The sequence below is a fragment of the Rhagoletis zephyria genome, unplaced genomic scaffold (assembly GCF_001687245.7).
Source record: "Rhagoletis zephyria isolate East Lansing unplaced genomic scaffold, Rhagoletis_zephyria_1.1 Rzeph_scaffold_00295, whole genome shotgun sequence".
Classification (NCBI taxonomy): Eukaryota; Metazoa; Arthropoda; class Insecta; order Diptera; family Tephritidae; genus Rhagoletis; species Rhagoletis zephyria.
In genome coordinates this window covers 108,686-125,523 of record NW_016157379.1, presented here as the reverse complement: position 1 = coordinate 125,523, position 16,838 = coordinate 108,686, and the positions used below count along the sequence as shown (strand labels likewise).

General features: G+C 32.9%; 1 protein-coding gene across 3 annotated transcripts in view; it reads right to left on the bottom strand.

The window, feature by feature from the left end:
* The window catches only part of Sln (monocarboxylic acid transporter silnoon), a 31,274-nt gene extending 20,712 nt beyond the window's left edge, over positions 1-10,562 (bottom strand). For 2 of the 3 annotated variants that reach the window (XM_017610261.1, XM_017610259.1), the window contains exon 1: positions 8,791-10,562. In XM_017610261.1, the coding sequence (XP_017465750.1) occupies positions 8,791-8,820 (30 nt within the window). In that variant the 5' untranslated portion in view covers positions 8,821-10,562. The remainder of the gene's footprint in view (positions 1-8,790) is intronic. The other variant, XM_017610260.1, reaches the window with a different exon arrangement.
* Positions 10,563-16,838: the final 6,276 nt, after the last annotated feature.

Here is a 16,838-nt window from a genome sequence, read left to right as displayed (position 1 = left end):
GTGGAAAGCATTTAATATGCTCTCCTGAAAAATTTATAATTTTGAAAGAAGTTGTTTTGTGAAATTTCCACAGAAATGTGTAGGTACATACAGCTCCGGGATCCCGAGGTTTTTGCTGATCCATTTAAAGATTGAAAGAGATGTTGAAAACGAGATAAAGAATTCATTTGACATGAAACACGAGAAATACAGAACACCAAAATTTGGATTCAAAGTGAACTTGAGCCATTTGCCCTTGAAAGTGAAGTTCAGGGCCAGCCTGAATAACTGTGCTTGTTCAAATATTTTGTCCAAGAACTGTGTAGTAACGAAAAATCTGGTAGCAATTGAAAACACAACAAGTTTTTACAGTGTGGCAGAGTTTTTCTTTATTTTACTTTGTTGCCCCTTTTTGGAAAAGGATTTCTGATAGATATTTTAGAATAAAAAATTTTTAAACATCAAATTGCATACTCTTTTACTAAGGGGCATTATGCTCCCCTAAGACCAAATGTGGTGGCAATGAATCTGTGTGGTTTGTAAAATGCAAAAAAAAAAAAAAGGGATTCCGGGCTTAGAATTTTTACATCCCGAAATCCCGGGATTGTTAAAATGCTTCGGGAGTGAATGCCCTAGTACATATGTATATGCAGGGACACGAATTTCGATACGATACGATACCATATCGACACTTTTGGCATTCTATACCGATATTTTTTACTCGATAGTACCCTAGTATCGTATCGAATGTCTAAAACTCAAATTAATAAGATAATGACCCTGATTGCGAGAGTCGTGTCGAATGCAAGTTGTTTTTCGAGGGTCGAATCATATCGATATTTTCACGTCATTGCCTAAAATTTCCACTCGACTAGTGTATTAAAACGGAAAAACTTGGCAGCCCTGTATAGTTTCCGACGCTTTTCGTCGTTTACTTATTTCAGCACGACATTAGACAATTCCAATGATGTCGAGTCGTACCATTTAGCCTAATTTACGACTTACGCAATGAGGCTGCATGTGACCGACATTTCTTCCGCATATAATTTGGGCTTTAAGGAACAGAAATTTGTACTATAGTTTAGGTTGCATGTAGCGGGATTTGAACCCACGGCCTCGGTATTTTAAGTCAACATCTCTACGTGTAAAAATAATAATAGATTGGCGTTTACACAATATGTTAGTGTTTGGCCGAGCTTACCATATCGATACTTTCCGTTCGATATCGTGTCCCTATGTATATGTTTTTGCTTAACTGCTTTGCGTTTGCAAAGGACAACAGGGCGTATACGTATTGTCACACAACTAAGCTTGTTGCCAACTTGAAACACACTTAGTTACATACAAGAAGAGTCGCTCTCAAAATGTTATGAGTAGGGCTCGGAATCTCATGTACTAAAAAATCGAAAATATGCACATATAATATACACTCAAAAATATACGCTATAAACAAGTAAAATATGCAATTAAAAATATTTTATTGCTGGAACAAAAACAAATACCACATGTATTTTTACAAGAAATGAACGAAAACAAATCATTTCAAAATACAAGACATATTTATGTATAAAATTAGTTTGTAATCAAGCAGACAGTGGCAATATTATGTAAATAAAGTGGTTGGTTTAAGTGGTTGGAAATCATACAAGGCAAAAATATGCACAAACCACATGCATTTATTATTACACTAAAATATACTCAATAAATATACAAAAACAGGCATTTTCGCAAAATATGCAAAAATATGATTTTAATTTTTCCAATCATATCGCTCATTTATTTCAATAGTGTCATAATCCAAAAAATATAAAATCTTAATAGAGTATGTAGAAATTACCCCTACCTCTGTTTCTATGTTGTGTAAAATGTTCATAGCTGTATCGATTACCAGTATCTCACTAGAACAAAATATGTATAAATTTTTTTCTATAGGAGTATATAAATTCAAAACTTTAAAGCCGGTTTTTTAAAGGTTAGCTTTCTTGAGTTATGACACTATTGAAGTAAATGAGCGATATTATAACAGTTTTTTCAGCTTAAATTTTTTAGATCATAAAAGATCCATCATAACGGTTAAAAATAATGTAAAAAATCAAAATCCAAAATAACGATTATGTTTTATCTGAAACAATAAAGATCACAAACCACTATTAATGTTGACCGAAAAAATAAAGTATACTTCGAAATATAAATCATAGTGGTGCGTTTATCGTCAGCGTTTTGTTTGAAATTTTTCGTATGTATTTTTTTCCTGATCATGTAAAATCGAAATCCCGCATACTAATCTCTTTCATCCAAAATTATAAAACAGAAAGCTAAGAAAACGTGAGCAAATAAGTATTTGTTTACTTTTCAAACAATTTTAGCTCTATTAAGCATACAAATATTCAAGTCGGTACTTAAGGAGGCTAAGCACAATGTGTATACCAAATTTGGTCGAGATCGGTCAAGTAGTTTTTGAGATACGCATATATCATGTATGTAAGTCGGGGGTGCCAACCCCCATTTTCCTAAAATTTCTTGAAAAACCACTTCTTTGCTAAAGTGCGATTATACATATCAATTTTGAATAAATATCGATAAATACCTTAGTCACACTGCTCAAAAAATCTGAAAGTCCGTTAAATACACATATATAAGTTGAAGGCGGCTGCAATAAGTGAGCTATCAGTTTATTTAAAAATAGATTTAATTTTGGATAGTACTACATATTTTGAAATTGTGGAAATTGTCGATGGTCAAAATATAAAAAAAATAAGAGAAATATGGGGTTTTTTATTTTACCCGAAAAAAAATCCCATCAAGCCAAGTGCGACAATACATTATTATATACTGTCTTAAAGGCCTATATATCCTCGTCTCACATCATATTCGATCTTTGAAATCGAATCAAAAAGAGTCATTCAAAAATTCATAAATCTAGAAAATCGTATTTCCTGACCTAAATCGACAGGCCGCAACCTCTAAATGACCTTTAAAAAATCTATAAAAATACGCAATAATATTTCTCAAAAAACAAATAAAATTAGGGGGTAGGGTCTTGAAATTTCAAAAAAAAAAAAATTCAATGGGCACCCTAATACACATCTATTTCAAACTTAAAAATCAAAAAAAGGTTTCATTATTTCCATAAATTGCGAACTTTGATCAGAATATATTTCCTTAAAAATGCTGCGATTTTTTTGGTCCAAAGGTTACTGATTAAAGAAAAACTTTTAAATTTCGTTTGTAACAGGCTGGCGGATGTTTACATTAGATTTTAAGAAGATAAGAAATATCTTTACTATTGATATTATCTATGGTGTCCTTTATTTAGTAAAAATTTATAAAGAGCAGGGAGGTGAAATAAAGGACGAATGGCCACCGTAGTTATTGCGTCAAATATTGAGCATAAATTAACAAATATGTCACTGTAATTTATGTCAAATCTTACGTAACGACATTGATGATTCGCTTCAGTGGATTAACTGTTCACCTCGTATTATTATAATAGTAACGGTTACTATTCTCTACTGGTGACCCAGAAAAGGCGGAAAACAGTAATTTTAGAACAATTAAAATATTTGAGATGAAACAAGTACTCGTACAAGTATTTGCATTCTTTGTAGCCTTTTTTTTTGAAACGGCCTAGAAAACCCAAATACTTAGTCATCACAACTGCAACAATGCAAGGACCTTAACACAGATTAATACATATGGGTACATACTTACATTAAGTATTTACATATGTACATATTTTTTAAAGTGACATTCACGCTATGATTCACTCGATTCAAACAAACTAAACAAAAAACACAGCCAAATATGTAAATGCATGCATAATAGGAATGTTAATTTTTTCGATTTTTGCGATCCAGGGATTTTCGGGACATCGTTCACACAATCCCGGGATCCCGGGATCAGTCTCGGGATTTAGATATTCATTTTTATTACCTCCAGCAAAAAAATTATTAAAAATCCTGTTCTTTAATGGGCTATACTTAAATTTTTGCATACCTAAAATTTTTCTAAAACTCTGAGTAAAAAGCTTGAAACAGTTTGAAACAAAAAAATTTCAAAACACACCAAGCGATACTAAACTGCGTTTTTAGTTTTAGATTTTTTTTACTAGAACTTTATAATTTCAAAGATATCAAAAATTTTTAAAAATTATTTAAAAAATTCAGTGCAACGTAGAATAAAAATGGGTACCAAATGAAAGAGACAATTTTTTGTAGGATTTAAAAAAATTAAAATTTTTCGGGTTCACAAGAACTAACAGGTATTGAAAAACCTTTTTAATCAATTTTACTTTTTTAAGCTAATAAAGTGAGAAGGACTATATTCGAGGACGTTGACGAGTTTATATCAGTCCTTAACATATGTATATTTTTTTTAAGACATTTTCAATATATTATGCACCAAAAAAAATAATCTGCTCTTTTTCTACAGAATTTTCTCTTTAATTTGATACCCATACCGTTTTCCTAAGTATACTGCACTAAATTTTTAAGCCGTTTTCTGAATTACTCATATTATTCAATTTCCAAAGTCCTTTTAAAAAATGCTGACGTCAGAAAGAAAAGCTAAAAACGCAATTTTTCTGCATATATTTGGCACATGGGTTCGCGAATACATTGCCAGTCGCACGGTGTTATGTGTATGTATAATTAGCTAGACATATTTAAATAAAAATATTAAATATTAAACAAAAGAAATATAGCGAAAACTGTTCAACATAAGCCATTCTATTATTGCCACCATTGCAAATTACAAATCCCGAAAATCTCGCGATTCTTGGCAACTAAACCCGGTATTTTTGGGACTTAAAAAATTCCGCGGTCCCGGGATCCCGGGACTAACATCCCTAATACATATATATAAATTCATAAATATGTATGTCCACTTATACCTACGGTGAAGAGACATTTCTAAAGAATCGAATCCGAACATACTTACAATTTTTTTTTAGAATAAGAAGACAATTTTATTTAAAACTAAACAAAGATAAAAAAATTTTAAAATTATCGCAAAAATGTATACACACTACACGGCGAAAAAGGTCGCGCGAAAAAAAAATTTACGAAAAAAGACGTATAAAAGAACTTTAGCGAAGTAAGACGCGTAAACCTAGTTGACGGCAAAAAAAGACGCGTAAACATGGATTCTTACCGGGCCAAGGATTGTCACTTCAGTATCTTTCCCAAAACCTCTTTGGGGAATTTGTATACTGCTACACCCGCAAACATAATTGACCGCGAAAATAAGTTTACGTGTCTTTTGTCGCCGTCAATTTTGAGCTGGCGTCTTAGTTCCTGTCTAGTTACAATATATGTATCTATAGCTTATATTTTTCATATCCATAAACTTTTTGAGGGAACTAGTATATTTTTTTATATTTTGACTAAATTCAAGTCAAATCGTTTCATTAAAAAAATACTTAATTGATTATTAAGACTTAAAAAAAAATTAGACAAGAATGATAGATTCAATATAGCGAGGGTACCAGTACTCGAAAGTACAAGTACAATTTCTGCAACATTTCAGAAGATTTTCAGTTGAGAATCTGCAACATGTCATTAAGAAAGCAACAAAACTGCAATAGATCGCGAATATGAAAACGAACACGGAGACATATCTACATCTACATTCATCTACCTTCAACTTCATCGTCATCTTCATCACCATCTTTATCTTTAAATTTATCTAGGTCAGGGAATGTCCGTATCTTTGCTGTTTCCTTGTCTTTGTTCTTGATACAGTGTTTGTTTTTCTGTTCTCTTTTGTTTTTGTATCTCTTTTCATTCTTCCTTCACAAGCTTCAAAAGTATTATTTTTCGTCTATGTGGAAAAGGACCTCAATCATTAGCGAGTACCATGTTGAATACTTTCAGGACTGGAGCATTTGTGTGCATTTGCTTGAAAAAATACCCAAAAATTTATTTTATTTTCCGAGCAAAAAATAAAAATTTTAGCTTTTAAGCAAAATTTAAAACGTAAAAAATATGTAGTAAAATTTACTACCGATTTCACCAGTAATTTAAGTTGCAAATGATTTTTTACTTTCTGTCAATTTCAATATAAAATTGAAAAAAATCAAAATCATTTTTCACTTAAATTACTTTCGTGAAATCGGCTGTTAGTTTTTTTGATAAAACTAAACAATTTAAAAGCCATTGCCGCTGACGATAATCCAAGTAAAATAAATGTAGCGGTATTTTAGAGGTCAAGTGATGGATGTACCAACAACGGCATATTTATTATTCACTTTAATTTCAGTATTTACTACAATATTCTGTATTGTTGTAACGTTGCTCTTTTAGCACAAAAGGTAAAAGTTTGACTGTTATAAACATAAGTTACAAAAGTAAGTTTATAAAAATATACCCATACAAATTTCTCAGTTATTTTAAAATTTTTAAAGCTGAACTATGCAGAAATGTTCGACTTTTTGCTTGCCTGTGCATTTTAAAAAATTAAACAAAAATAAGTACTACCATAAAGTTTTTTATCTTTCTTTACATATTATTATAAATATTCCATCACGTACTGTTTTTATATAATAACGGCTCAAATTATGCTAAAAATTCGTTTTTTGATTTAAGTCAAAATATCTCAAAACCTAGAGTCGGTCTGGTATTTATAAGATGAGATTCTGATTCTGCGTACGATCTATCTATCTATAGGAATCAGCTCTTATTAACACTGCCGAATTTTTTTTTGGCTAGTGTTATTTATGAAAATATAGTTAATTCTATAATATAAACCATATAAATCAAGATTTCACACTTCACATAAAGTTTACAAAAATTGCGTGAATTTTTTAGCATTTTTTTGGGAGATTGCTTTTGCGGGTTTTAATTTAAAAAAGTGCAATTTACAAAAAAGCTGGCGTTGATTTTTTTGAAATTTTGTTTTTTTGGAGATTGCTTTTGCGGTTTTTTTTTATAAAAAAAGTGCAATTTACAAAAAAGCTAGTGTTGAATTTTTTGAAATTTTGTTGCTAACGAGCTACCGCATTTTATTTCATAAGATATTCGTGCTTTTATGGCAAAAAGTGCAAAAATCCGTCTCCTAAAGAGAATCTCAAAAGTCAACGGGATTCTTTAGCCGTTTGAAACTTGCACTTCATTAGACTAAAATTGAAAGGGGTACAAAACTGCATACTCGAAATTCTTAATACAAACTTAAAAATTTTGATACGATTTTTTTGAACTTTTGTTGAATTTTATATAAAGTGTGAAGCTTTGATTTATTTGGTTTACATTAGGGCTGTGCGATTAATTGATTACTCANGATTTTTTTGAACTTTTGTTGAGTTTTATATAAAGTGTGAAGCTTTGATTTATTTGGTTTACATTAGGGCTGTGCGATTAATTGATTACTCAAAATTTTAATTAATCATAAAGTAAATAACTCAATTATTCGATTAATTGAAAATTATGATTACTCAAAAGTTCAGTTACTCGAGTAAGCAAGATTTTTGATTAACAAAAAAAAAAAAATATTTGAGTAAGTTGCTTTATGATTAATCAACATTTCGAGTAAAATGAGTAATCAACATTTCAACTCTTTACATATGTATGTATAAAGTAGTTAAAGTTCCTTGATACTTTGAAAACAACGTTTCTGTTTTCAAAAATTAAAGCGAAAAATTTTTTTTCATATACAGAATGTAAAAAAGAAAATAAGCATTTTCCAAAGCAAACTCTTTTAACGAGCAAAATTATTTTTTTTGAGTAACCATATTTCAAGTAACTCGATTAATCATCGTTTTGAGTAATCAAAATCTTGATTACTCGAGTAATTGATTAACCGAATAATTGACTAACCAACTTGCTCGAGTAATCGAACAATCGCACAGCCCTAGTTTACATTATAGAATGAACTATATTTTCATAAATAATTAATGCAAGAAATTTTTGATTAAAATAATTGTGAATATTATTTATATTAGGACAAGTTGTACATTTTCATCTTTCGCCCAATGTACGTATGCATATGTAATATAACCTGTTAAGAGAGATTCTAGATAATTAAATTCAATTCCGCTCCTTGCCACTCTCATAGCATGCTGTATATCCTCTTCTTCGCCAACGTATGCATATAAAGGTGACTTTAAAGTTAGTTGCAGCTTTTTCGTGTGTCTGCTTGTCTCGTTCTCGCTCTGTGCTAGTTGGAAATGTTCTTTAAATGCTTGAAAACCTTTTAAGAACGGGTTTATTAACTTTGCTTTACGCTCACAGAGGCTACACTATCTAAGGCAATTCAGGTAGCGCAATTTTGAAAGTACATTTTCTGTATTGTTATTAAAAAGGCGCATAAAACAGACTTTTCTTCAAAATCGAGCATTCTAAAACAAATCTTAATTTATGGCCATAATTAATAATAAATGTCTAATTCTTGAATAAAAATAATGTGCCTATTCAAATGAAACGGGGCGTATGTACCAAGACAACTTGGTGTTAAACTTGAACAAAAAAATAGCGAGAACTTGCTTTGAGGATCTTTGTGTATTTAGAGAACCAGATTCCAAAACCACCAGAACCAGAGAGCAAAAATTCGAAACAAAATACCCCGTAGAGAAAATTAGAATTCGGCAAAATCTCGGCTACTTCTGAATGCTGTTAAGCGATTTTTGGGATAATAAAAGATATTGACAGAGTCAAGCGCTATTTTACTAGTATTATTTTACTCGCCATATTTTAGAAAAAAAATTTCCCCAAACATACCTAATTTTCAAGGAAATTTAAAATATAGACATCCTAAAATTTTATTAAATTAATTTAAAAACACAAGTTTAGTTAAATTAGTACACAGTCTCACACTCACCGGAAGATTCCATTCTCGGGGCAAAGACATTTTTTACTAATCGAAAAACGTTTTTGGTTTTGGCGTTTTGCACGTTTGAAACCTAAATGCATTGGTTTAAATCGGCTTTTTTTGATGCAAGCGAATAGTTGCGACAAGACCAACGTCGGCGGAATTTTTATTTTGAGTTACGAAGTGAGCGATGGCACCGAACAGCGGATGTCACCGACGACTACGACGACGACGGCGACCACCCCGACAACAACGGCAACGGCAAAACTTTGGTGATGTCGCTGCGGCTGCTGCGTTCTACTAACCAGCAAGCAGTCGATTGAAATGCGGTTAACGGTAATTGACGCAAAATTTGTTAAATGTATATAAAAAAAAAAAAAACAACACAAGAACGTATTTAAAACAGTTGATTACAAAAAGGTGTTTGAGTACAAGTAAAATATTTACTTTTTACGGCGCTGCCTTTGGCACAAAACTTTTTATTGTTGCTAGTACTATTTAAGTAGTAGATTTTTTGTAGTCTCTTGTTTTTTTATGCTTTTCGGCTAGTTAACGTATATAAAGTTCAAATTATCAAAATATTGTAGAATTTTAAGCGGAAGTTCAACTTGTTCTTGGCCAAGTTAACCGTTGCGTGTTTTATATATTTATGGCGACATTTTTCTGGTTTTGGCGAAAAAGCTGTAGGACTAAATACTCAATGAAAGTGAGTCAAGGTGAGCGCTTAATAAAATTTGTTACGTATACGACAACGTGTACTCTATGTGCATACGAGAGGGCACACGGTACGCAGCAATAAGGTGTTGGCTGCTTCTCTTGCTTAGTTGCACTGCCTGTTGGTTAAGAAAAGGTAGTAAATATGTGCTTGGTTTATTTGAACTCCTTGTAGTCGAACTCTCTAGTTCTTCTGCCAAATACGAACTCCCTCAGTCCCACTTCTTTAGTATTTCCTCTCTCACGATATCCTTTTCCGCTTTAAATCAGGTTATACCCTTTCGCACGCTCGTTATCACCACTCTTTTGGGCCAGCACTGTCTTTCTCACTGACAAATTGTTCCTTATTACACCAGCAGTGACTTTAGCCTTAATTCTTAGTAAGTTGTTGTTATGCGCCTTAAAGTATTACTATTTGTTTTAGCTGCCTGCGTTCCAGTTTACTTCACAGCTCACAGTGCGATTTCGTTTCAGCCTTTTCGCTGCAATTCGTAAAGGGTTCGCTGCTTACGCCGAACTTTGTTAGCCGCCAATGCTTTGTTCTTTGTTTTTGCTATGGAAATTTTCGCTGGCAACGATTTTGATTTATGTTACAAATCAATATTTTCCCTTCTGCTGCTATGAGTGCCTCACAGTGCCACCAGCAATTAGCACTAACTGGTTTTTCTTTTCTTAAAAGTTTTCCGCAGGTGTAATCGATAGCTGGATTTTTCCTTTACGAATGCGAAAACTTACTTTTTAATAAATATTTTTCAGTTATTTTCTTACTTGACCCGTTTTTGGTGAAACGTATATATGTATGAAATTTCTTTCGAATCGCTTAAAGTGTTTGCCAAAAACGGCAAAAAAGCCAGGATACCGAAATTTTTTGCTATTATCCCTTTTATTACTTAAGTTTTTTATTTAAATTACATTTATTTCAGTCAAGTGTTGAATTTTTCTGTATAAAAAAACGATATTTTTAAATTTTCCGTTATCTACCCAGTGGGACTCTTGTGTAATTGCTGCTTAGCTTTTTTCTCTGTGTTGATTGATGCGCTTCACTATAGTTGCGTCCGTCACGGGAAAAAGTCAATACTCAACTGCACATCGCAATCGGTAAAATTAATAGTGCAACGAATTGCTATCATCTGTTCGTTGTGTCCTGTGCAACATATTCACACATACATAATATTCTACGAAATGAGAGCCTTTTGTCTCTGTCATGGCAGCTGCGCAGTGAATTATTATTTTTTTCTGCACATGCATTTCTTTTTACTCCTTGACATTATTTTCATACTTTTGTTTTGCTACTTACTTTTAGCCCAACTTTGTTTTTGTTTGCATTTTCCAAATACGAGTAACACACGCCACTAAGCTTAATGTCATGAACTTACGGGTGTATGTATGTAAATATATCCGCATAGAAAAACAAAGAAATGCAGCGCTCATTGCAGCTATTTTAAAGCATCGGCAGTGGAGTGCCATGCAGAGGAGAGCTTCTCTGTAGCATTGAACATATTATTAAGGATTTGCCTTTTACTATTTACTTCTAGTACTTGCCAAGTCATGTGCTGAAAACTATTTCCTGCCAGGTAATGAGTTGAAATATTAGAAAAGCTTGCTTAAACCCTTAGCTATAACATAAAAAAATGTGGGTGGACCCACGCGCAACTGAAGTGAAATTCCGTCTTCCGAAACTCCTTTAGCCAAAATTAAATTTAACATTTTAAACAGTTGGTTATCCTCATCAAAAACTTAAAATATATTCCAAGCGTTAGTCCTAGTCACACTGAGAAAAAAATCAACCAAAAATTGCTTAAAATTACCAAATTCAAACTTGAAAACGAATAAAAGTGATTTTTGGTTAGAATCAACAATGATGTTTGTTGAAGTTACAAAAATGTTGGTTAAAATTACCAACTAAAAAAAATTTTTTGATTTCTTTAAACAAAAACTTGTTGGTATCAAGCAAGTTTTTAGTTTTATTAACCACATGTTTGTTTATATTAGTCAATCGATGTTTGGTGATATTAACCAAAAATTTGTTTGATTTCCTCCAACAAAAAAATGGTGATATCAAATAAGTTTTTAGTTTTATTAACCAATGGTTTGTTTATATTAATCACAGAATGTTTGTGTGATATTTTCAAACAATGGTTTTATTTTAATTTGTTAATTTTGTTAATGAAATGCTATATATTACATCTTATAACAATGAAATGATCAACACCGAAGGTGTAGTTATCATGAAAAAAACAAACAACGACTTTGTTGAAAAAACCATTGTGCTTTTGGCTCAGTTTATACGCGATCCGTTTGCCAGGTTTTATCTAAATCCGTTTCTAAGTGAAGCAACGCTTCTCTAACTTAAAAAATTTAAATGTTATTTCACATCTAAGGGCCAAGCTCCTTAACTTTAAAACACATTTTGGAAATTCGAAAAAATGCCTTCGCATACAGGGAGTCATAGACCACCCGCTGATCCCCTCTTTTTTAATATCATCAAAAGAGCATCACCAACTTGATAGTTCGTATTTTTTGGTTTTTGAATAAAAACATGTGAGTAAAAGTTCGGAGGTCATTTAGAGGTTGAAAAAGGCGTTTCCGATAAAAAAGCTTCAAACAAAAGTTTATTTTTATCCTCAGAATATGAATCTGTAGAAAAAACATGTGTATCTAATTTAAAAAAATTAACTTCGACTCAGTTTAATCCACTTGCAGTCGAAACCGGAAGTCGGTACTACGACCAAAAAAAAGAGTATTCCAATAAAAATATTTCCCCCATTTTAGAAGGGGAGGACGGGGGGTATACAACACCCCGTATACGTAATTTGAACAGGTGGCAACCCTAATCAAAAGTATTTTCTAACTAAAGCTTTCCTAAACCACTACATATCTTGTCTATATATAACTAAATTCGACTTTTCAAACAGGTGACAACCATTTTCAAAACCATTTTTAAACTTAAATCTTTTTAAATCTCATTCGTCTGATATTGGTATACAAATTTCAATTATTTGATGAATTCAGTTGAATTTGATTTTACGAATACGTAGGAACACTTCTGAATACAGTTAAGAAATGAAACCTTTCCAAATCCACTTCGATTGGTACCTATATTTTAAAAATTCATTTAACCGGTGGCAACCCTCTCAAAATTTCTCTAAAATATTCGAAGTGTTCAAACCCATATTTGAATACTTAATATAACTTGTGCACAATTTATTTAAATCCAACTTTTTAAACAGATGGCAACCCTTTACAAAAAATTTCTAACTAAAACCTTCTTAACCCTCAAAAAATCTCAAATTTGGATAGAATTTTTTAAACAGGTGGCAAGCCTCCTACAAATAGTTAAGAAATAAAGCCTTTTCAAAAACTCGAAAATCGGTATGGAATGCCAAGGCTGAATCTTAACGATCCTATTGCTCATCTACTTATAAAAAAAACACTGTAGAGATACCGCAAGACTGAGCGAACACCAATTCAAGTATCTTTAGAGGAGATAATGGCCTGAATAATCACTATGTAGAAACTCTTATCAATACTCACTTTCCTGGCTGCGGTCAGAGGCCAGTGATATGGACCAAACAGGTCTACTGCAATCCTCCAAGGACCCGATCGGGATAAAGAAAAAATATAATTCGCAAGGAATATTTTTCTTTATACAAATCTCCAGGCCAAGACGGCATTACACCTTATCGGTGCTGCAGATACTAAAGGAGCCTATGGTTTCCTGGCTTGAAAGTGTCGACAAAACCACCATCAGCCCGAGTTATGTACATTCTGCAAGCTTGGAGGGGTAGCGAATACCGTAAACGATGGAACGTTGAGCTGTATGAGCTTTACAACCATATAGACATAGTGCGGCGAAATAAAATATAGCGGCTATGCTGGCTTGGTCTTCCCCCCAGGGGGTTCCGCGTAAGTGGAACTACGGGCTTGACAACCACGGGGTACCCAGTGAAAGGCCACCAGTCCTGAGCCGTTACCGTTAATTTTTGGCAATTTTTTTTTGCTGGCAGTGTTCTCCATATAAAAGAAAATTGTCGCACATACTTTTGTATGGAAAAAACGTGAAACACCTTCAACAAAAAAAAAAATCATTTTTGAAAGCTGTCTGCAAATGTTTTTAATGTTGGCTGTCGCTTCACCTGAACATTTGAAAAGAAATTCCAAAGAATCGGCAAATAATCGGCGAAAAAAGGCCGATGCCGATGCCGATGTCGATGGTCAATTTTGTGCCGATACTAGCCGATGCGATGCCGTTTAATCGGTCGGACTCTGCCGAACAGACACTTGCTTACAGAGAAACCCTCGCCACGGCAAGTCAGAAGGCATCTATACGAATTGACGGACGAAGTCCAGACATGAACCAACTAACAAGATCACCCAGCACGTAACCGTGTATTTGTAATTCCATTTGAAAAAAAAGTAATAACCCTGTAGGGAAAACACGAACTAGTGAACCAAATTTCTGGTTCAGTACTAGTTCTTTTTCGCCAAAAACGAACCAGTCCGATAGTAAATAGTCCCGAACCAGTCCAAAAGCAGTGAAATGTGGTACTTTCACTAAACTATTTTATTTCAAATTTTAAAAGCAGGGAAGGTAATCATTATGAGTAAAATCATTTAAAGCAGCATTTAATCATTATTTTATGAATTATTATTGTTTTATTTTTTCGCTCAAACGGAAATAATTATTATTTGATTTTTATTTTTGGCATTACAAATAATAATTATTTTATGATTTTTATTTTTTCGCGCAGAGATTATCATGAATTTTGAGTTTTATTTTTCCACTTAAAAATAATGATAATTTATAAAATTGAAAAGGCCATACAGACGCAACCTACTGAAATTTTGACCTGAAAAGTTTGGGTCTTATTACGCTTATAAGAGTGCGGCTACCTCTTAAAAGGATACGTCGGTAATCACGCTGGTATAGTTTTTGAGTTGCTTAATAATCATTATACTTAGTGATTCCATAAACAAAGGCCAAGATCCTGAAGGACAATTGAGAAAGGCAATGCAGTTGCAGAAAAGAGGTTAAAAGAAAGTGTCAAAATAATTACCACTTTCTCACTAAATTTATTTAAAAATGCAAGCCACCAGAGCTACCTTTTTTTAAGAATAGACAAATTAATTTTTGTTTTATGCAATCCAGCACAGCTACCTTAATATGACTGACTGAGTTTAGGTACAACGAATTTTTTACAATACGGGCAACTATTTTTTAAATATTTTAGTTTTCGGCAATTTTTTATAAAATCCCCAAAAATCAGAGTTCCAAACCTTGTGCAAAATTTAAGAAAATTCTGCAAAATTTCATTAAAATAATTCACTTTCTATTTGCGCTCTCTAGAAAAAGTTGAGTTTGCAGTTTTTTAGCCCATTCAATTTTAGTATAATGAAGTGCAAGTATGAGGAAGCAGGACTTACCAAACAACAACAAAAAATTGCTAAATATCAATGGTAAGTCCTAGCTGCCTTAAACTTGCACTTTGTTATACTAAAATTGAATGGGCTAAAAAACTGCGTACTTAACTTTTTTCTAAAGAGTGTAAATTGCAATATTTGGATGGAAATTTGCGGAGTTTTCTTTAATTTTGCATAAGGTTTAGAACTCTGACTTTTGGGGTTTTTGGTGTAGAACTAACCATATTTTTATAAAAAATTTGGGAAAAATTAAATATTTAAACAATAGTTGCCGGTATTGTAAAAACTTCGATTTACCTAAACTTTATTGACTGCCTGTATATCTTATTTACTTAAAAAACAATATGCTTAAATTTAGACAAGTAAGACAAAGTGAACTAATATTTTTACTTTTAATATAAATTTTTAATAAATGCGTTTAAACATCTGTGATGGTATTGTCCTTCCTTCAACCGATCATATTTAATATAAAAGGCAAATGTTTCGACAAGCCTGATTAGAAATGTGACGAATTTATAACAGGTTGGGAACTATAAAAAATGGATGCAGATCGAATTAGATCTTATCTGTCGAATTTAGAACTGGTTCGGAACTAGCGCCAAAGGGATGCAACGGGGGACAATGACACTTCCTAGGACATCGCAATGTTAAATTCGCCAGTCGCTAGCATGCAAAAGAGAATTAACGCGTACTAGTCATGGTTCCAAACGCACTAGAACCGAACCAGTTACGCACTAGTTCGTTTCCCTACAGGGAATAGTTGATGATGAAAAATTGCGTTTGTTTGGGAGGTGCCATGCCCCTTTGTCTAAACGGGATAAAAGCTACCCTATCTTTTAAGTTGGGCTAAATGGCACCAGTGTGCAAAATTTCATTAAGAAGATCGGTTGCGTAGTTAAAGCCTGAAAGCGTAACAAACAAATCTCTCGCATTTATATCAGTAAGGACTATCCAATAATGACCATTAAAATAATTTTTAGTGGTAAGCATTTTTTACACAGACCCAAATACACAAACACAAAATATTACACCAGGGCAGGGTTCATGATTCAATAATAAAAGGTTTGCTCAAAAAGCAGTTGTCTCGCTTCCTCTAGACAAAATCGTCTCCCTTAGCAAGGCACTGTGTGTGGGTTCGTGTGAGTGTGCAAAGCTTTTGTAAGGGAGCTAAGAAGGGACCCTACAAGACAGCTGAGTATCATATGAATACTCATATTATCATTATCCCTAATCACAAAAGTGCTTATCAAAGTCCTCATTTTCGTTCAGGCCATGGGAAAAAATTGAGTACTTTCCCCTCAATGTTGTCATCAGAAAGTCCTCAGTACTAATAGTCAAACTACTCATTTATGCCGTACTACAAAAACCAAAGTGTAAATGTGTGAGAATTTTTGCCTAAAGTGCTCAGCAATGTCTTGTAGGGGAGTGTCAAAACTCTAATGCCAATAATGAGCAAACCTTTAATTATTGAATCATGGGCAGAACTGTAAAATGATTGAATCAGTAGGATCTGCATTCACTTGGCACTCGTTTCAAAATTTTGATTGTTTGGCTGTATAAAAAAAAACCTCATTCCTGAGTGGCTTAAATTATTTTGAAACAAAAACAAACGTAATGTGTTGTTTGAATGGCAGAGTTCCATTCAGTATAGAATGTGAATGTAACAAAAGTATTCGCAATCATCTTGATTGTAAATTTTGGTTGAATGCAAACAGTTTTGATCATTCAGTACTACACTGAAAAAATATGCCTTGAAGAAAATATTTATAGGAGAAAATAGTCGTTTTACTTCTGCTTTTCTACTACTGCTACAATTTGTAAAGCATTACCTAAGACCACGACAGTCGGGCCTACGTAACCGGAACGACCCAGATTTATATCTGGCCAAGGACTGTCACTCCAGCAACACTCCCCAAAGAGTC